The sequence below is a fragment of the Dinoponera quadriceps genome, unplaced genomic scaffold (genome assembly GCF_001313825.1).
Source record: "Dinoponera quadriceps isolate SergipeBrazil2010 unplaced genomic scaffold, ASM131382v1 scaffold1813, whole genome shotgun sequence".
Classification (NCBI taxonomy): Eukaryota; Metazoa; Arthropoda; class Insecta; order Hymenoptera; family Formicidae; genus Dinoponera; species Dinoponera quadriceps.
Genome location: NW_014555868.1, coordinates 100,619 through 122,508, shown reverse-complemented (window position 1 = coordinate 122,508; position 21,890 = coordinate 100,619). Strand labels below are relative to the sequence as shown.

Below are 21,890 nucleotides of genomic sequence, written 5' to 3'. Positions count from 1 at the left end.
GGGACCCCCCCCCCCCCCCCCCCCCCTTTAATTAAGTCTGGAGCGATTTTTCCTCAAGAAAAGCTCGATCCGGGGGCGCGTGTAATTATTGACCTACCCGATGACGCTTTAATTGCCGTGAACGAAATGCATTACGAGTATGAAGAAGTGCCCCCTGAAAATATTTCCTCGCGCGCGTCACTCTCCAGAATTTCTCGTTTAAGGAATTACGTAACAGCGCTCTATGTTTGCATGTTTATCTTTTGTGATTATAAAAAGATCACTGACGCGTAGATGCTCGTGGGCCGATATTGCGATATCCAAATATCGCAAAGGTTGGGGGAATGTATATTCCTGCGAATTAGAACTGCGAGTGAGACGGAATTTTTGTCACTTGTCTTTTGAATACCGTTATTTGAGAACGAGAGGAATAATTTATTCATACATCCTGTCTCAACTTCTCCCAAACGTATGTCTAATAACACGAAAAAAATTGTTTACAATATAAAGTGATATAAAATATTCTCGTACAAAACATACGAGAACTTCCTGTGAGTAATTGAACCGTCTCTTGATAAGTGTAATTTTATTAGCGTTCGAGCGCACATGAGTGATATTCACGCTTATTTATTATCATTAAAATGATGTTGCAAGGACATAAATCCAACGCAGCTATATTCTGCAACAAGTTCTGGATGAGGTACAATGCGTGGTATTACGCCTTACTTATAAAAGAAACGTTCCCGTAGAATTCGTATTCACATTTTGCAAATACACGGTAGGTCGAGTGGTGTTTACGTATCTCCCCGACACTCATCGCATAATCCCGCATTAATAAGAAGATCGCGCGTTGCCACGAGATAGTTTATTCGGTAAAATTATCGGGCGCAAGGGAATAATATGTGAGATATTTTTCCTTATTTGTCCAACATGAAAATCACAAATCGCGAAACGGTTGTAAATAATTGCATTTTCAGCTTTATAGTAAATGTAATAATCGAAGGATGATCGTCAAAAGTACGTAATGCTGCACATACATAAAGCGATATCTTTCGACTTTTATCCAGCTAGTAGCGTTTTTACAAGACGCCAGATAAGCGAACAGAGATCGATAAGGAAGAACAGAAGTATATCGGAGATTCAATGCGGCTCCGGCTGGATATATATTTTTCACGGCATTCTCGATTTTAATTCTCGAAAAGGTAAACTCGCGCCTCGGCGTATTCGGCCGTAAATTCGTGGATTCCACACGGGGTCTCGCCTAATATAACATTCTACAAAAGAATTACGTTCGCAATTCGGTATGCTTTAGTTGGAGCGTCGCCGCGACAAAAACGATTTTCTTTTTCATTCTCCGAGAACGGTAATATTTTAAGCGTTATTTTCTTCTCGGTTGAATTGCGAAGTTTCGTTGAATAATTGCGACCTTTGTAATCCGTTTCCACTCGAAGGGCTTCAAAGTTAGGGACTGCATAGCGGAGAGGCGATGAAAGTTTGAGACAAGATACGCGAAATTCGGCGAGACGTGAGTGTTCGCAAGTTTCGCTCATTGTTGATCGCGTTGTTAGAGCGGAAGCAGACAGGAAGTATACATGTATATGTATAGAGCCGGCTTTCTGACATTTAGCACAGTCGTCGGAAGGGCGATCATTCATAAATTTATGGTAGATAAATAATATATAGAGACGCTCAATAAAGTGGCGTCATCAGTTATTTCATATATCTCATATACTTTATGTATATTTCAGTTATCAAAATTGGTGAAAATAAGCGTGCGTACATGCGAATACGTACGCATCGCTAATACACTGAGAAAAAGATTTCTTCACATTTAACAAATTTTATTGCATTCAGATTTCATCATTGGCATGTTCCAAAGAAGCTAATGTTTCGATTAATAAATACGACTGTTGGACTTTTCAGCGAATACGTATCTTTACTTTAAATAAAAAATTGGTGTGAAACGAAAAATAATTTCCTTATAAAGAAACTGTTTCATTTTACATATTTATCGTAACCGAATAATATTTTATTTGGTTAAAAGATGTTCTTTCATAACGTTCTTCTCGTTAAATAATCGAGTTTTCTTGAATGAGACCGTTACATTTTTACACAAACAAATAATATTTCGTATGTGTTTCTGTGAAACAAATTTTAGTCGAGTGAACAGAAATACAAAATCTGGAAAAACTTTTTTCTCCGTGCATAACTCAATCAAATAACATCAAAACGCAACGCGTCACATGTAGTATCGTTCGTACAACGAAGGGGATATCAAGAGCGGTGAACGTAATGCGCGCGAGAATGCTTCGTTATTAATGATTGCGTCGAATTCCGCGGGATATTCCGATGGGGAAATTCAAGGGCACTCGCCGGTCATCCGTGAAATTCGGACATCTGTGTCCGTGGGTTGAAATTCGGGTCCCCGTCGTGCGACAAGCGCACTTCGGGCTAGTTTCTATTTGCGGTGATTATGTGGACACCGCGAATCTACGTTTCGGTTGGTGCGATTCGTCGGATTTATGAAGCGCACGGATGCAGATGCCAGTCACAGTCGCGCCGAGTATCACATAGATACCCGCGTGAGCTGAAAGCTTCGGGTCAAAGCTGGCAGACACCCTCCGGTTCTGCGGATTGGATTGATTCTCGCGTATGACTCGGATAACGTACGTTTATTAAGAAATCTCGAGCGCCGAGTTTGCTCGAGTAATGACATAAGTATGTAATTGACCCGTGTGTCAACTGCTGAATATAACTTTCTTCGCGACATCAAAAATAAAGACTCGCATAGCATCGATAAATCTGATTACAATGAGGATCTATATGTTGTTGTATTATTTTATATTACCGATTATATTTCTTTTAATGGCACACAGAGGAAGGGAGTTCTTTTTAGATTTAATACGCGTGTTTGTTTGACTTGGGTTCTTTTAATATAAATAACAATTTAATATCAAATTTTATAAATATCAAGAAATTTTTTTCTCTGTGCAGCGACTAATAATAAAGTTATTATTATTATTATTCGTATAAATCTATATAGATATATTTTTTTCGACAAAGATTCATTTTAACGAGTTGTAAAGTATAAATATAGTTGATATAAGCGATGTTTGTTTAATAAATGCCATATTGATACCGCGATTTCGCTATCGATTGTATCAATTATTTACTGCCGTGACAGCTATTAAACGACGTAGTTGAAAAGATCATATCGCGGGAAATTTATGGAATCTTCTGTGTTGTAATGATCGCCAGGTCCGAAGGACGTTATGTCATGCTAAGGGTCCGAACGAGTACGGCTAATATAATTCGGGTATCGGCGAACGTTGAGGGAAGTGGAAGGGGATAATAAATTCTCGATTAACATCCTTTAGAATACTCGATATAGGTAGAATCAACCGGGCCGGGATTGGTGTTGGCCCGGGAGTGATCTTCGCGCCGACAGAGCGCGTCGAGTACGCTAAGTATTCGAGGGTAAAACAAAATAAGCTCGACGTGAATGCGAAATTGCTTTTTAATGGTACGAATTTCCGTCGTAATTACACATTTAATCTAGCCTCGTTTACAGATAAGATCCACTTAGATTAGCTCAGATTAGATCCGCGAGAGTGGCGTTTTACTTGTTTTACGCAGTCCCAGCTATGCGCGATAGTCCAATTGTAATCAGTTATAATAAGATATGCGTGGGAGATTAATAAATAAAGTAACAGCGTGATGCGTGCGAATATAAAAGCGGTAAGTCAAGAATCAGGAACAGGTCGCGTTCCAAGGACCGAAGTACTCTCTCCTCTTCGTCTTGAGAAACTATGGGAATTGCGTGGAAGACGTCTCGTTCTTGTCCCCCGTACATTTTCGCCCGGCTTTACTCGCTGACGTATATCACGGCCGCCGATGCGGGAATTTTCTCTTCTTGAATTTTGTCGACGCGTTTCCTAAACGTTTCAATGACGGGCGTAAGTATGAACGATGCGTAAAAAGTAATATCTAAGTAAAAGCACGCGTGCCTTTCGTGACTCTTCGCTAACACACGTGCGCACAGGTGGCATTTAGCAACGTACTTGTGCACGAGAAGGACGTGTACTTACCCAATGAGGGAATGAGCATTCGTAGTAGCATAATAAACCCTCAGTGGCTCGGTGGATACGTCCAGCGGTGATCGCTCCTTGTCGTCGAAGTTAAAATATGCGTAAACCGATTTCTCTCCGGACCTCCAGCCTCTCCTGTAACGAGAAGTATGCTCTTCACTTTGCTCAAGTAAATATATCTTCTTAATAAATAAATAAATCAATAAATAAATATAAGTTTTAAGACGATATATATATATATATATATATATATACAAGGTCTGTTCAAAAAGTATCGCGAATTTTGAATTTCCGTGGGTTACGTATATTCGATTTTCGATTTTTTTGTGGCGTTATGTTGGTACTCATGTCCCTCACTTATGCCGACAAGTTCGGCCATTTTGAATATTCAGTTTATCTTTGACAGCTGTTTTGCTTGGACGTGTTTTGGCTCGTCTTCGATTTTTGCCTATTCCAAAAAATGGATCAAAGAATCTGTATCAAATTTTGTGTGAAAAACAAAATTAAGTGCGCGGACGCATTCCGAATGTTGACTGTGGCATATGGTGAAGCTACCTTGGACCGAAGCAACGTTTATCGGTGGTACAAAATGTTCTCAGAGGGCCGAGAAGATGTGAACGACGAAGAGCGTGCCGGACGCCCGAGCACGTCAACAACAGACGAAAACATTGATGAAGTGAAGAAAATAGTATTGGCCAATCGTCGAATCACCGTTAGAGAAGTTGCTGAGGACCTAAACATATCGATTGGCTCGTGCCATTCGATTTTTACTAATGATTTGGGCATGAGGCGGGTCGCCGCGAAATTCGTACCAACGTCCCTGCTCAGACATCGTTGCTTGTGCGCGAATTTTTGGCCAAAAACAACACACTAATGATGCCGCAGCCACTGTATTCCCCAGACCTGGCCCCCTGTGACTTTTTCTTGTTCCCGAAACTGAAGAGGCACATGAAAGGACGACGCTACGCTACGATTGAGGAGATAAAGACGGCATCGAAGGAGGAGCTGAACAAGATGACAAAAAATGATTTTTTGAAGTGTTTCGAGGATTGGAAAAAACGTTGGCACAAGTGTATAATATCTGATGGGGATTACTTTGAAGGGGACAAAATAGATATTCATGAATAAATAAATAATTTTTGAAGAAACACAAAATTCGCGATACTTTTTGAACAGACCTCGTATATAATTTTTAATATATATATATATGTGTAATTTTTAAGACGCGCGCGAATTATCGAAAGATAAGCGCGCTTCCTCCTTTGTTCTGTCCTTGTACTTATGCTGTGCACTCATACGTGCACATGCGATGTCTTTACCTCTTTAATGCGAAAAAATTCTCCATTCCCTCTAAACTGAGTATGTATTCAAGTGGACCTTGTTTCAGCGCCGGCCACTTTCGTAAATCAGAAACCGCCTTATACAGGGCGTAATAGGAGTTGCTCTGTGCCTTTTCTGCGGCTAAATTGACGGTCTTATAATTTTTGTTGATCGGCAGCCACGTTTTCGGGTTCGTGGAGAATCCTAAAAAAGGAAAAAAAAACCCAAATCACCGAGTGAATCACTTCGCATATTTTTCATCGGGTAGAACTTTGCGCCGTGTTCAATCCCACTCAGAATATTAACATATTACGTATAATAGTATGGTATAACGATTTCGCAAGCGTCGGTGAAATTGTTTTTCTTCCTTCTCCTTTTCTTTGTAAGGCTGCAAGTGACAAATCCGAAGTGACGTGTGGTGGTATTGCAACACGTTCGACGAGCAACCTGTTCCCGAGGTGTCGATTTTTTTCGTCGCCGCTTTCTTTCCGAAATCTCAAAATCTGACACGCGACCTGACAAACACGTCACGTTGATTCTTAACATGCGTTTCGTGACACGAAACAGACTGACGTTAAAGCGGCACACTTCGTCTGGCCGCGAACCGGTTTCTATCGTGACTGGTTATTTAATGGGGTTTCTCGCTATTTATCGACAGATTAATCGGCCGAAGAAAATGCATGAAATTTATTCGCGAGTGCCATTATCGTTTCGAAGCGATACCTGCGTCTCGTCGAAGTGTGCCTCGAATTTGATAACAGCCACGGGACATTTACGGAACGACATTACGTCGTTTCCACAAACGGTCGATACTCGTACGCTCGTCGGCGAATCTTCGGGCTGCCTTTCGCTGCCGTGAATTAATACTCCGCGAATTTTCGCGATTATTTCGCGATTCAGAAGTTGTCGTCGACCTACCAGCCGAGGTGGTGTCGTCCCATTGGAACGGCGTCCTCTCAGGATCCCGAGACGCCGTCTCGTAATGATCTTTACCGGCGTTGCAACCTTGCGGGTCTTTGGTGTCTTCCCACGAGATCCACGTGTCCTCCATACCGATCTCGTCGCCGTTGTAAGTCACACTCACGCCCGGAAGCAGCAGAATCATCATAGTCACGAATTGCGCTCGAATCGGCCCGTAACGGCTCACCAATCTGGACTTGTCGTGATTACCGGCCTGCAAATCAGCGTTGCTCTAATCGCGGCGCTTACATCCGATTGTCTCGTAAGTTAAAGATCGAAGCGCATGCCATATCTCGAAAATAAACGGTCGCCTTAATTCCGAAGTCTCGAAATAGAATACCGGGCTGCGAGGAATAAAAAGTTAATTAAAAGCCGTTAACGGAGCCGAGAAAAACATACTTTACGCGCGAGAAATATCATTTATCACTGAAATGATTTACGATTCTAGCCCCGTTTCCATTTCAGGATCATCAGTTTAAGCTGGCGAATACATCGATCCGACGAAGAATCACGGAGGGAAAAATGAACTATAGAAGCTGAACTAGAGACGTCCGATGTCGCGTCGGGGCATGATCGGGCCGCGATTGATGCCTAATGAAAAGTACCCAGCTAATTATTTCGTACGACTCTTCGTCGGATCGTCCACGGTTGTCGGATAGATTCGGGCGTCTCTCTATTCTCGTCACACCGACGAGTGATTACGGTTTCTCGATTATAGCTGAGGAAAGTGTCGGAGCCTAATCGGCACACAGCCGCGGGCATCCGTTCGACTTACCACCCAGTTAGCGGTCTTGTCTCCTTTTTCCCGCATCCACTCGGAGATCACATCCGTGAAGTCGGACGACGAGGAATTCGAATTCGTGTTGGTGATCAAGCCGAAGTTAAAGGGAAAGTTCGCCCCGTAACGGTAATACTTCATCGTCATCGTCATGTTCGCGTACGCTTCGATCATCATGACTCGATCGCCTGGGTACTCGTCCAGCACTTCCCGCCAGCCTTGCACCGTGTCGTAGGTGCGCTGCTGATCCTTCGTGTAGATCTTCTCCGTGTAACCGTAATCGTTGGGATTCGGATTGCCCGTGAGCGGCTCGTCCGGGAAATCCTTGTGCTCGCACAAATGCGGCACCGCGTCCACCCGGAATCCGTCCACCCCCTTGTCGAGCCAAAATCTCATGACGTCCTGCGGGAAACAAAGTGCGGTGTATGCCCGAACTAAAGTCCCGTGTACGTTCCACAAGTAGATTAAAACGTGTGCTGCGTGTCGTAACAAAGCGCGGGAAACAACGGCTCGCAACACAAAGAGCGGAGTGATTCCGCTTTCGTGCACATTTAATTACCACTTCTGCGATTTTTGCCTACCAACTTGAAGCCGGGGGAATGGCTGAGAGAGGAGGATAAACGACCGTATATGATTGTATGCGATTATATGAAATCATGTGTGGATCTGTTGCGCGGACGACGTGGCGTAACGATGGGGAAATTTCACCACACGCGAACGGCGCGATGAAGGAAGAACCGATCGCGTCGCTTTTCTAATTACCGAATGAGAGGGAATGGCATTCCGTATGTCTTCCGTGTGCGACTTCGAGTTTCGCCAAGTTTTTCACACCGGCGTAAAAATCATCGCGAATTGCCATCACGCGATGTTACGAAGCCATTCGCGCGCTCACACACACACGCACACACACACACACACATGGTACCATAGTTCGTCCAATTCGGATTTTATCGCGTGTACGACCGTACTTTACAACTTTAGATATTACGGCCAAATATTCCGCCATTTCGCTGTTCCTCGAATTACTCCGCGCGCACCCGCGAGATTCGATTCGCGGAATATAAATTTCCGTGAAATCTCGGTGCAGCGACGTTCTACCGATCGCGTGGTCCGGAAGAAGGAAAATAATTATGCCGTTTAACGCTGGAGGAAGCTGACCTTTCGCCTTTGATTAAGCGCGACGTGCAAATGATTTGTTTGTAAGTCGTTATTCCGGCTCGGCGAACTCCTGCTCGCTAAATCGATCGTAATTATCTCGCTTCACGCTCGCCGGACATTCGTTACCGTGTAATCCAACGATCATTACCGATCGTCATTATCATCATCATTATCATCTTTCTCGCTTTGTCGCGCGAGCGTTATGACGGGTTACGAGCGTCTTTGAAAGATTACGCGTCCGCTTCCTGACGCCTCCGCGGACACGGTTTCACGCTCGTCGTCGCGGTGAACGACGCAACGGCAGACTAATTGCATCCGTTTTAAACGGGACAACGCGGGGGATCTCGTTGAGAAAACACTCGCCCGTCATTTTGTACGTTTCAACGGGCGTTGATTCATCGCAGCGAGTTAATTACCGGCCGGCCGGCGGCGTGTCGTTACGCGACGGCCTGTGCCGCACCGTCGTCGATCGTTTCCAATCGTGGCCGTGCGCGCTCGAATCATTTTCACGAGCGAATTCCCATCCGGAGCGCGCGAAAAAAGGGGAAAAATAGGAGAAAAACGGGGTGTTTTCTTTTCGCTGCGCGACGAAAGATAAAAAAATCCGTCGAACTCCCTCTCTCTCTCTCTCTTTCTCTCTTTCGTCGATAGTGGAAAAACTCGATGCTGTTACACGACTGTGTGTACAGCTCGGATTTATTTTCACCCTCGTGACACCGAACGACGCTGTAATCCCGCCGTCTCTGCTCCGCCACGGTTATCCGAGACAATGAGATAAGAGGATAATCCGATATCGCGCGACTTCGAGCGAGCGAGCGGACGTTTAATTACGAGCTTTCCTTTCCATATTCCAGCGTCTTAAGGGGCTACGACCGGCCGATCCGAACAACTCGGAAAACGCCGCGATGTTTGCATTTTTTCTGCTGACCATGTTATTGACTTTATGAAGATGTTCTTCTGAGGGACGATTCTTCAATAATTTTATTTACACAAAGCCCGTTAAAAAGTTGATGCGGAACGCTGTTATTACCGCTTAATTACAGAGGAAATTATAGAGAAAGTTACAGTTATTTTCGGTGATAACGATATTTTCTTTTACTTAGAAAAATAGTTTTCTTGACTATTTTTGTGGTTAAAGTAACAAAAGGATAGTGTTGGCACCGAATACTATAATTTTCTCTTTATTGTATACTGCTAATGTACTGCTTCCGTAAAGCTTGTCATCGCTAATCGATATCGAAAATATCTCGGGATCTATCGGATCGATTTGCAGTTTTGCATATTTTGAATAAGATTATCTAGTCTTTGTCATTTTGTCAGAAGTTTGTCATGCCGATTTTCAAAATATTAACTTTCAATAAAGTCGTTAACATTCAAAGTCGAAAGTTCGATTTTTCATCATGAAATTTCTCCTCTTTTCATTTATAAAAAAGAGAAGACTATAATAGATATCAAAAAATCCTACGACAAAGACTAAATAATTTTATTAAAATTATTTAGGCAAAACTACAGCTAAATCAAGCGGTTCAACAATTTCTGAGGTATTTTGGGTAATGATTAACGATGACGAGTTTCACGGAAGCAGTAATAACAGCGTTACATATCAATTTTTCGATGTGGATTTTATATGTAAAAGTATAAAGAATCATCCGTCAAAAAAATATCTTCATAAAGTCAACAATGTAGCCAGCAGAAAAAATTCAAATATTGGTCGTCTTTCCGAGCCGGCCAGGTACATGTAAGTCCCTCAAAGCCTGCTTTATCATTTTCCAGTTAACTTAAGCTTAACCTGATGATATCATGAAAATGACGTTTCTCTACTCATGGGTCATTAAACTTACCGCTACAAAACCATCCAGTTGATTAAGCATGAACAGAAAGACACGATTTTTACACTATCGTCAGTTTAAATTTGAACTACAAGTTGGGCAGAAAATGAAAAACCCTGAGTCGTGTTTCAGCCTCCGTGGTCGTCGGTTGATACCGATTCGGGGCGGGCGAGGGTCGCGTTTCGTTCGCGACCGGCAAGTCCGAATGATCCGTGGATTTACCTTACGTCACCTGTATATACGTTACCTGAATCGCCTCTCGTCGTATTGAAAAGCAGCCCGTCCGTTCGTATTATTACCGACTCGGACGAACTTAATTGCGGCCGTGAATTCGACGAACGATACGAACGTACCTTCATCGCGCTCACCACGTTCTCGTTGTTGAAGTTGAGGTCAGGTTGCTCCGGCGCGAACTGATGAAGGTAATACGCTTGCCGCTCGTCGCTCCAGGTCCACGCCGGCCCGCCGAACACGCTCACCTGTGTGGATAATTACCTCATCATTTCAATCATCCGCTTCATACCTTCACGAGCTTAGTGTGGAGACGTTGCGGAGACAGTTAGAAGCGGGCAACATTACCGCGTCGAAGAAACGCTCGCTTTTGCGTCGCTTTTGCTGCGGCCGGAATGTCGGCGTTGCTCTGCAACGCTCGTTTTGCTGTTTTACGCTGTTTCGCGTTTCCGCGGGGAGTTAAAGGCGCGCGCGTTGTTCCACGTGGAATTTCGAAACCGGCGAAATACCACGGCTTGTAGCCGGTGATGGATCATCGTTTAACTCGCGCGCGCCCGGACGCAACATGGAGTACATTTTTCAGATATTAGAGGCATAATCCTCTCGACGGGTAAGAAAGAGCAGATCGACTTGGCTTCTCGTCTTGTTTTTTCTTCTTCTTTCCGCTGGGCTCTTCTCGACTGATCGATCGGCGAACGAGAATTTTATCGTTATTGAAGACGCCCGCGCTCTCGCGACTTGAGGCTCCTCTCTCTCTCTTTTTCTTTCTCTCCGAAGCGTTGCTGATGCTTATCGAGAGATGTTTTGGAACGATCCATCATGCACACGCCCGTGATACGGGGGGTGGGAGGGGGGGCGCCTCCGTCAGAACAATGAGTTACTTTGACGTTTATACAGTCGCATTACCTCCCGGGATGAATCTCACCTCTTTGGACGCGTAAATCCGAATACACCGCCAAGACCGCGCCACGGTGCGTTACGGGAGATATCGCGCGAATCACTTCGTTTCCGGTGCGTGTCGCGATGTGCCATCCGCGGCTTAAACGCATCGCCAGTCAGCCAATCACCGCTGTTTCCCCGTCGAGTTGAGCCGCGTGATAGCGGATTAATAATAATTAAGAGCCGACTCGATCGCGCGGCCGGGAGGGCGCGAAAGGGGATACGTGAAATCCGAGAAACATGTCGCGCGATTCGCCTCCGGCGGCTCGGATTAATTCGGCGACCTTAACACTGAAACTACCAAAGCGGCTGGTTTGTAATTTTCTCTCATAAGTTACTCCAATTTCTGATGGTGCATTTTTAATCGTAACCTTTCTCGCAAATACGTAAGCGAATGAATATTCTTTTCCTTGGCATCACGTATTTTTTCAAAGATCTTGAAGAAATAGGTATACGTCGGAGTGTTGAATTTCCCCGACGGGTTTTCACGACGGACTCTTACCCAATTATTCGGCAACGTGACCCTTCCGTCAGGCAGCACCTTGCCTTTGTGCCACACGTAATAATCGGTGTAGGGCTCGATGCCGCGCAGGCTCTTCTGGAACCACTCGTGCTGGTCGGACGAGTGGTTAGGGACGAAATCCATGATGATTTTGAGGGAGTGATCGTGCGCGGCCTTCACGAGCGCCTCGAAGTCAGCCATGCTGCCGTACACGGAGTCGATGTCGGTGAAGTTGGAAATGTCGTAGCCGAAGTCGATCATCGGGCTGGGATAGATCGGAGATAACCAAAAGGCTTCGACGTTCGTTTCGACCAGGTGTTGCAGCTTGCTCTTGACGCCTACGAAGAAGTCGCTCTTTCGAGAAACGTGTATTTCTATCCGAAAGCTTCTAGAGATCAATTAGATCGCCGGGCCATATCGCTTAGTATCCCGGTCTCGTACGTTCCCAGGTTTCCTTTGAAGGAAACTTTCGGTTAACCCTTTGAGATAAATCGTCGAGCTATTTTATACCGGGTCTGAAAGTATCGCCGATTATTTTCCGGGGGAAAATTAACGTCTCGCTCGTCGCATTTATTGTTAAAATTAAGGTTGAGAAATGTCGAGCGTGACAACGTGTGACTGCACTGAGAAACCCATTTAGTCGAATCAGACTAAATTCTTGTTTGGATATGGGCGAACAAATGTTTTGGTTTAATAAGAGGTTTAATAAGAGCTTCTCTGAACCAAACCTTTCTCATTTTCGGAGAACCAAACCTTCGGTTTCTCACTGTGTAGTCATTAATATAACTGTAACAATGGCATTTAGAAAGTGTAAAGAAACAATTGCAACGATAAGATAGCCTCTAAATTGGCTCGTTTGTCATTTTTAAAATATTGAGTTATCTCTCATTGGCCGAAAAGATATATATTTTTACGGTGATTTTACGCCGCGATGTTGTCGTTGAAATTCCGACAGTTCCAGAATATTTAATTGCGAGTGCTAGAATGTACCATTGAGATCTCCCACGCCGTCCCCGTCGCTGTCCTTGAAGCTTCTGGGATAAATTTGATAGAGAGACATCGTCTGCCACCATTTTGCGCCGTGCCCAACGCTGGACAATAGCAGTATCGCGAAAAGCGTTGTTATCCCCTTCATTTTTGTTGAATCTGAAACATGTACGATAATTTTATATTATTTGTACGATATTTATACATGATAAAATATTATGTATTAACACAAAATATTATAAAGAATACCGCACAACGATTTTAAAAACGCTTTCCTAGAACTACAAGAAGGTGGGAAGCTTCTTGAATTAGTGTTAGAGGAGAAGAATAATGTGGATATCGTAGCGAAATTATTTTTTTCAAATTGTACGGTAAAATAATTGGACTCGTATATTTGGTGTAGAATTTAAGAATGCATATAAACCTTTTCTTGGTGGTTTCGCAACCGATGGTTTCGATAACCTTCAGTTATCTCAAGCATGAACGTGAGAACTAGATTAAAATTATTACGATATAAACGTTAAGCAAGTAACTTTCTTACCAGTCTCCACGAACACCTCCGACCGACTCTCCAAATAGACTGAAATTACGGACAGTTGTTAACGTAATTATTTATAATCTGCGGCGGCGGCGGCGGCATGGTAACCTTGCAGTACATGTGTCACTGCAACGCGTCAGTGCACAAGTGTTCGTAATGTAAATAATTATGTAAGAATCTTGCTTGAAAGAAATACGGCTAACTTTTCTGAAAACGGCACATTTTATTCCGAGAAAGAATGAAGAAGCAAATCAGCAGTATAAATAATTACGTAACGATTCTTCAATAGAAAAATACGGCTACTTTTAAAAGATCATTTCGCGTTTTCCGTGGAAATAATACTATTCTCGTGCTATCATTCCAGTGGCCGTTAAGAACGCAATTACAAACTTGAAATATATATTTACGAGATATTATCGAGCTGTTATCATCAACAATTTTTTCTTAGTCCTTCAACTCTCCAAGAATAAACTAAGTCGCACGAAATATTTGTTCCATATAATCGGGAGATATTTAGTGAGGTACGAAGTAAAATCGTAAAACACACGGGTGGAGGAAGCAACTTTGCAAATTTTTTAAACCTTTCTTTACCACGTAACCAGAAGAAAAATTTACAAATTGCTCACCTGCGAATTATGACTCTTCCTATAAATTTAAGTACTCGTACACTTACGTTTCGCGTTGGGACGAGTGTTTATTTCCGGACTAATAGAGAGAACTTCTCGGACACCTGCGTAAGATCTACTGTCATAGAGTAAACTCACCTTTTCTCTTTTATAACGTGAATTATATAATTCCGTCCAGGTAGAGTTTCTATACACGTATGTCCCATATATAGTGCGCGGGGCGTACGATTACATATTTCGTTGTATCAATAAGATATGTATCTATACGCAATTATTTCATTATCTGTCTTGTCTGAGATAAACATTACAATGAAAAATGCGAAATCTAGGATAATACTTTTTAACGCGACGGAACGTTCATGAATGACCGTAAGCACGTGTAACGTTTACGAATGCTTAATGGAGCTTTCAACTTCAGACGCGCTAAATTTTCACACAATTTTCTCGCTCGATTCGAAGTTAATTTCCTTCTGATCGAATCATTTCTTCCAAATATATTCAAAAAATTCATTATTAAAACTCAGAGCGTTCAGAAACTACTTGTTGATGTAAATGTGATTGTTGTTCAACGTGTATCTTGCGATGAAATTACTCTGTAACGTAGCGTAAATGTAACTTAGCGTAAATCTGCTTTAAACGAGACAGATTTAGCGCGTGAATGTGTATGCGAAGATGCTCACCTTTATCAGATTTAATCACGTTTATTATCGAAATAATATTGACGTAGCTGAATATCTCGCCTCGATAAGGCTGACTTGTTCTGTAATCATATTTCATTGTGAATCACAAGAGTTTACGCGAACAACGAGTCTGTTTATTTACTAAAATAATATTTTGAGGTATGGAAGGACGGACGTTGATATCGGTGCGATGAGAGCGCGAGATTATGTCAAACCTCAAGGGTTGTTCGACAAGTTTTGCCACCGAACGCTCACGAAACGGGTTATTTTCCTCTTTCGCGTTCGAAACGTGATGTTTGCGTCGATGCCGACACATTGTGTACATTGTGTAAAAAGAAAAAAAGGAGACAATTTCAGCATTGCATCAATTTTGTTTCGCGATATTTAATCGCTAATCAAATATTCATGTAGAGATAATGCGTTATATGAATAATTATTGTATTAAGAAAATTATATTATGCGCGATGATAAATTCGAGATGAATATAGATTTGAAATTGAGACGTGAATATACGTATATATGTATAAATTATTATTATTATATTATTATACGTATATGTGTATAAATTATTATTAATTTATATATGAGTTTTTACATTATGTTTATGTATGAGTGTGTATGTTTGTATAACAGATTAACATTTAATTTTAAAATGATTGTTGAGATGTGTTTGATCAAATATCTCCTCAGCTGCTATCGCAGATTGTACGATTACAATCATATAATTCATAATTTATATAAGTAACTCGCAACTTAATACTTCTTAATATATGCAATTTTCTCCCTCGACTAGTAATTTCAGTTTGTTTAGAATTTAATTTTTAATTAAATTGTTGCGCATTGTTAAAATGCGTGTGATAGTTAATGCTCTTACCTTTTCAGCTTGCTAGTCCATATAAGTGGCGGTCAAAAGTTCCGGACCAAACAAATTTTTTCCTCGTCTCGTTCGTTGATTAATTCAAAATATCAATTAAAATTCCTTTCACGAACCGCCGTGTTTATTTAATTCTTCGCGAGCGACCTTTTTAAAATTTCGCTGATTTCACACGTTCCGAGTGTTTCGCTTAAAGTTATTATGCGCGAAAATCGCGCCACATTTTTCGCGATTACATTCGTTACCTGTCGAGAATATCGGCAATCTTCTCCACGGCGTATAATTCGCTGAATAGGAACTAGAAACGTAACGAACCGTGTGCGCTCGTGTGCGGGTGTGACGAGAGGAAAAAAAAAAGAGATTTTTTCTTTACGTATCGTCCCTACGCGCTACAGGCGGTATAGCGGAGTTTAAAACAAAAATTTAATCTCACGACCTAAAAACATTAGCGCGATTGCACGGTGCTTGATACATAGAGCTCGGAAAGTGTATTCCAAAGCACGCTTCGTTAAATGCGAATAAATAGATTAAAAATACACTACGGGATGCATCGTATATTGCAGTGTGTATCGCACGGACAATATACGTGAATACGATGAATTTACGAAAGAAAGGAAACGCGGATGAATAAAAGGAACACGTTCAAATTTCAAATTTCATCCACGATAATTGAACGAGATAAAATCTGACGCTCTCTCGACGAACAGATTCTAAATTTGTTAACGATATATCGGAAAGCAAATGAACATCTCGTATTTACCGCNAAAAAAAAAAAAAAAAAAAAAACAGAGCGTGCGTTTTTGTTTGCCGATGTATATGTATTTATTATTATTATTTTTTTCCTTTTTAACAGCAAGCCTCCGAACGCGAATACGCGCATGATGAACGGTGCTAAATAGAAATTGAGAGATTGCGCGTGAATTCATGATGAATCCGGCTTCATCTGGCGAGATATTTGTTCCGGACTGTTAGAAAACGGCGTTAATTAAAAGTTCTGCATTATTCAGAGATGTAAATCGCGCGGAATCAGCTTTACACGGGATATGCGCGTAACTGACTGTCACCTGCCGCCGCGGCGAAATGCATAATCGTCCCGCGTTCGGTTTTGCGCCCGGCGACTACGATTGGAAATCAGATTTCCCGGATGCCGGCTAAATTTAGTGCGCCGGGTATAGTCTCCGCGGAGTCGAGCGTTACCCTCCTCCCCCTTCCACCCCGGCAGCGTAGAAGGGACGGAAAAACGAGACAATGAAACGCGGACAGAGCAGCGGGCGAACGAACTGCATTCGAGTTAAGGTCTTTGTCCAGACTCGGGATATTCCGTCAGGAAGCTCTCCACGGCACGATAATCAATAAACCAGGTATGCGCGCACCTTCGGTTACGTGTACGCCGCTGCTTAGCACACTCTAAATCGCGCCGGTCGGCGCGAATTCTCCCCTCGGTTTTCGTCGTCGACGGTGTCGAATTGGGGTTTGTCGAGTTTTCGAGCTTCGGCCTTGAGCGACTCGGATTGAGTCCGATCACGTCCCCGGCTTCCGAAAAAAAAGCGAGCATCTCGGAATAACGGATCATACGGGATCGAAAAATCCGAGAATTGGACATTTTCGACTGCATTTCACGTAACATCTCGCGAAACACTTTTGAATACGAAAACGGATCTTTTGGATTTCGAGAAAGCCTTTAGGACGAAGAGAATTAAATACGTCTCGTCGTTGATAAAAGGTCGCTGCGGACAAATATAATTTTATGCTCTCTCAAAGTCAGGAAATGTTTATCACTTAGGACGTTGTTCATCCAAATATGGCGACACTGCATGATGGGTTGAAGAGAACCAGGGATGATAATGTGACCCTCAACTAAATAGATTTAAACAATTGGTTTCGTTTAAAATAACATAGTGTTTCGTTACAAAATTATACGTGTGTTCAAAATAAACTCTTAGAAGAAGTAACGATGAATAAAACCGTGAATTTCTAATGTAGATATTGACTTATTTGTCAATAGAAGGTACAATCTGTCAGAGAGACAACAGTGAAGAAACGCAACGGTGAATCATAGATTAGAATCGATTTATCGAATAACTACTTCGATATGAAAGCCTTGAAAAAGAGGTCATATTATCAGCACTCTTAGGAGACCATATTAATAAAATGCCATATTGTTTAATTTTGCATAAATCGAAATCTGTATGATTGAATGAAATGTAAAATAACAAACGAAACACTTGAACGTACATATATTAATATGCTCAAATTTGAGAAAAATGAGGAATATATACAATTAAATGTTAAAATATATCTTGAAAAAGTTTTGAAATGTTCAAGTAAAAATGTATCTTAATAATGCCGGCTATTGTATGTTGGCATATTAGCGCCATTGCGTAACGGCGGGATGACAATGATTGATATCAAAAGGAGAAAGTTCTATAATTTGATAGTTTCATAATTTGAAAGTTTTATAATTTGATAACTTTCTTTTATTTTTGGAATAAAGTCAACCGTCCTCGCCTGCATTACCGTGTATATTGTACTTATGCAAGAGAATATTTAATTCTGTATAGTCAGTAACGAATATAATACTAACGAATTTTCAGTAAAACAGGACGACTCCAGGATCCTCTTAAGAGGAGTCATACTACTTACAAAGGCCATAGTACTATCTTTTCTTTTAGTAATTAGCTAAAAAGCGAGCGCGCGTCTATGTTAGTCTAGTGTGTTCAAAAGTACAGAAATACAATGTTAAATTAACACATTCGCTTAGTAGTCAACGTATGTGGGTGTTAAAAAGTTAAATATACGTTGGCATACGTTGACAAGGTGAGTGTTAATTTAACATTACATTTCTGTGCTTTTTAACATATTGTTAAAGTAACCAAATTTCAATGGGCCGTTTTTCAATACAAAATTGTTCGCTGCGCAACGATTTGCGCGGATCAAACGGTATCCAATTTGACTTTTATTATCTAAAAGCCACGGCATTGAATACAAGTCATTCGAAGTAGCTCGACTTGATTCGCGCACCTCAAATTTTAAGGCACCCTCTGATATTACGGACATGCAAATTTTCTCGCTGCCAATGCACCGTGCCGAAGCACCAAGCGCTAACTTATTTAATGGCGATCGATATCCCGCAAATTGTCCTTCCTTGAATGAGGCTCGCTTTGGGCGTTTCTTTTTTTTTTCACTGACAGCAGATAGGGGCGCGGGTAGATCCGTGCCTTATCGCTTTTATCTCGCTACGTGAATTAAGAGCTTCCTGCATCCAGCGACCGATAAGGTATTATCACACGTCTGCCCATTATCAATGTTTTTGATGAAATTAGGTCTTCGCACCGCGCCGAACCAACGACGAAACAGTTCTTTATCGGGCGCGACTTATCACACGCAGCTTCTCGTGTGATAAAACGAATTTTTGAATTTTACATCGCATTACTCGGAAATCCTCACGTGCAAAAGACGGAACGATTTTAAGCCCAACGCCACGTCCCCGGTACGCTTCTCTTCAACGTATGAAAATCGAATGGTCGGAAAGACCCTTTTCACCTTTCCCGTCACGCAAGAAAGTTATGTTGGAACGAGATAAGCTCGAACGAGAGCTTTGCATTTTCGATCTTTCTCGAACGTAATGCAACGTATTCCCCGTTCCGGCGGAATATAATAAACTCTCGTGCGAAATATTTCACGTCGACCCAATCTGTCTTTCTGAAATTGTAATTAGAAACATCATCAGAGCGGTCTGATATCGAGTGGAGCGGTAATTACGTCCTGAATCGTCCCAGCTTGGCAATATTCGAAATAATTGCAACGAGTCATTGCGTTGAATAATTTAGCGTTAGGTAACTGCGATTTGCGCTCGTTGATGTCGTTTTCTTTTATGCACGCCGCATTGCCCGTAGAAATAATTATGTACATTACGCTTATTGCGCGTATTATTAAGTGTGAGTAAACGGTTATTTTATGGATCGCCGATGCGTTTTCATCGCGCGTGTGTACATCTCGCTCTCGTAAAATAAATTGATTCACACTACGCGCGATAATAATCATCCATTAAGTCAATTGGAATTTTACATTTTACGTTAAAATTAATTATTCCCCTCCGGCTCGCTCGTATGATTTCTCGTTACCTCGACTAGTCGTGGGTATCATTCGCCGGGCATATTCGTTGTGAGAATATTCAGGTGAAATGTGCTTTGTCTCGTCGTCGTTCGTTTCTTTTTATGTTCTTTTTTACGAGAAGAAGATAGTGTTAATCTCGCGGGATATTTCACTCTCCTCGAAACGAGCGAAATTTACGAGCTCGTATGCAGAGTCGTGTGACGATAGGCGTGGTTTAGAACCATCTATAATCCATCGACCCGATGAAATTCATCATTTTATATTCATAAAGGAGAGATCGAGTTCCCCCCATATATCCCGAAGATGAATAATATATCAATATTTAACTTTGTAAACTTTGATGTAAAAAAAGAAAATATCCTCCGGTGTGTATGTGTAGGATTGTATTTTAGTGAAAATACATTCCCCAGGTCGCGGAGTGGAGGAAAGTCCGGAGATAAAAGTTTTCGTGGGGGTGAGATGGGGTTCGCGCCGCTGAGAATTAAGAGTTCATCCATACAAAGGTTTTACGACCGCACCATGGTGTATATCAGCCAAGAGAGGAATTTTTCGTGCGGTGCTCAACGTTGATTGCGTAATATCGGTTCGGGTTTCGAAATCACGTTGGGAAAAATGGTCGGACGCGCGGGAATCTCTGCGCGATACTTTCCGAACGAAACACGTGCGAAACTTTGCACTCTTTAACGCGATAAAAAAAATTCTCTCATCTGAAACTCTCCCTTTCTATAAATATAGATATATTCCGGTGTTTCTCCAACGATATGTACATGCAGCATGATATATCGTGCGTGTTACGTTTCGTAATTATACATGCGAACATGTGTAACGTCACGAGCATACGTGAGCAATTTAAACACGCAATGTTGTCAATTGTTGACGAGATTTTCCTACAAGTCCTCTATGAAAACCTACGCGCATATATATAAAGTTCTATTAAATTTGATTTTCTATAAAAAATTGTTTTATCAGAGGAATAATATAAATTATATAATATAATTATATAATAATATAAATTATAGTATAAAGAATAGTATTATTGAATTAAACGCAAACATGTTTTCCATTGAATACAATAATTCATTTTATTTATATTTTATCATATACGTATTAATAATATTGCACAATTATTATGCATCAATTAGTATTACCAACGTAATATATATGCTATATAATTCTCACAGCATTACACATTAAATAAAAAGAAGTATATTACTTGGACATCATAATATCGCAAAAAACTTGGGAAAATCTGAAAATTAAAATTCAAAATTTAGTCATCCCACTAATGACAGATTAAGGACAATGTGGAAGAATAAAAATAAATTATTTGTACAAATTACAAAAATTAAAAGGCGAAAAAGTTATTCTACATATCCTAAGGAGAGAAACAGAGAATTTTAATTGGATCATTCTTTTATACATTATGAGTTGTGCCATCCATGCTTCCCGCTTACGATTAATCAAATCGTAGGATCTCTTTCGTTTCCCACCAAAAATTATCACATGTGGCGTTTGTTCCACATTTGAACGTCGGCTTTTCACCGAGATACAGTCGTTTATTTTTTCAGTGGCCAGGCGACTGTGTAACCGACTATGCCGAAAAGGCCGGCCGGTGCCGCGCGCGTGGTGTATTAAGTTGACGCCGCGTACTTTGTATCTCTTGTTTTCTTGACACGTGCGGCGCGCAACATTGCCATCAGGCCTGAGTCCCTATCAAAGGAATCGCCGATTACTTCGCGTAGGGATATCGTAGCAAAATGAAGTAAATTACATTCAAAAGCTAATACCGTCCTACTTCCGATGAGTGTGCAATTGCAATTTCTCTATGTTATCGATTCATTTTGTGACGGATGATGCAATAATATATATAAATAATAATTATTAGTTATAATTTAATTTACCAAATCATGATAATATATAATAATTTCGAGTGTTCTTATAATGCAAAGTTGATGTTACAGTAATGATGTATAAAAAATATAATACAAATATAAAATATAATAATACAATAAAAAAAAAAGAAAATATATATATATATATATATATATATATATATATATATATATCTTCTGCTCTCATGACACAAGAGTGGATTATAATTTAATTTAGTATAAGTTACTCTAATTTATGCTTTTATTATAATTGTCGTTTAGTATTATCGTAAAAACCAAGAATTCTTGAACATTAATAATTATGCACGAATTGGCATTTAATTATTCACTCATTGTGATAAGTTACATTACGATTGAAAGACAGATTCTTCACTATGAATCCTGACTACAAAT

The 21,890-nt window shown here is 41.1% G+C and overlaps 2 protein-coding genes across 16 annotated transcripts in view; one reads left to right on the top strand and one right to left on the bottom strand.

Moving 5' to 3' along the window:
• The window catches only part of LOC106745637 (calcium/calmodulin-dependent 3',5'-cyclic nucleotide phosphodiesterase 1A-like), a 120,984-nt gene that overhangs the window by 74,856 nt on the left and 24,238 nt on the right, over window positions 1-21,890 (top strand). The gene's annotated exons all lie outside the window — the stretch shown is intronic.
• The window catches only part of LOC106745638 (alpha-glucosidase-like), a 36,360-nt gene continuing 17,950 nt past the window's right edge, over window positions 3,481-21,890 (bottom strand). For 2 of the 4 annotated variants that reach the window (XM_014621440.1, XM_014621442.1), the window contains exons 2-10: window positions 13,313-13,351; window positions 12,775-12,930; window positions 11,785-12,122; window positions 10,466-10,591; window positions 7,123-7,527; window positions 6,306-6,561; window positions 5,387-5,591; window positions 4,068-4,202; window positions 3,481-3,914 (exon numbers count right to left, since the gene is read on the bottom strand). In XM_014621440.1, the coding sequence (XP_014476926.1) occupies window positions 3,845-3,914; window positions 4,068-4,202; window positions 5,387-5,591; window positions 6,306-6,561; window positions 7,123-7,527; window positions 10,466-10,591; window positions 11,785-12,122; window positions 12,775-12,919 (1,680 nt within the window). In that variant the 5' untranslated portion in view covers window positions 12,920-12,930; window positions 13,313-13,351 and the 3' untranslated portion in view covers window positions 3,481-3,844. The remainder of the gene's footprint in view (window positions 3,915-4,067; window positions 4,203-5,386; window positions 5,592-6,305; window positions 6,562-7,122; window positions 7,528-10,465; window positions 10,592-11,784; window positions 12,123-12,774; window positions 12,931-13,312; window positions 13,352-21,890) is intronic. The other 2 variants (XM_014621439.1, XM_014621443.1) reach the window with 1 other exon arrangement.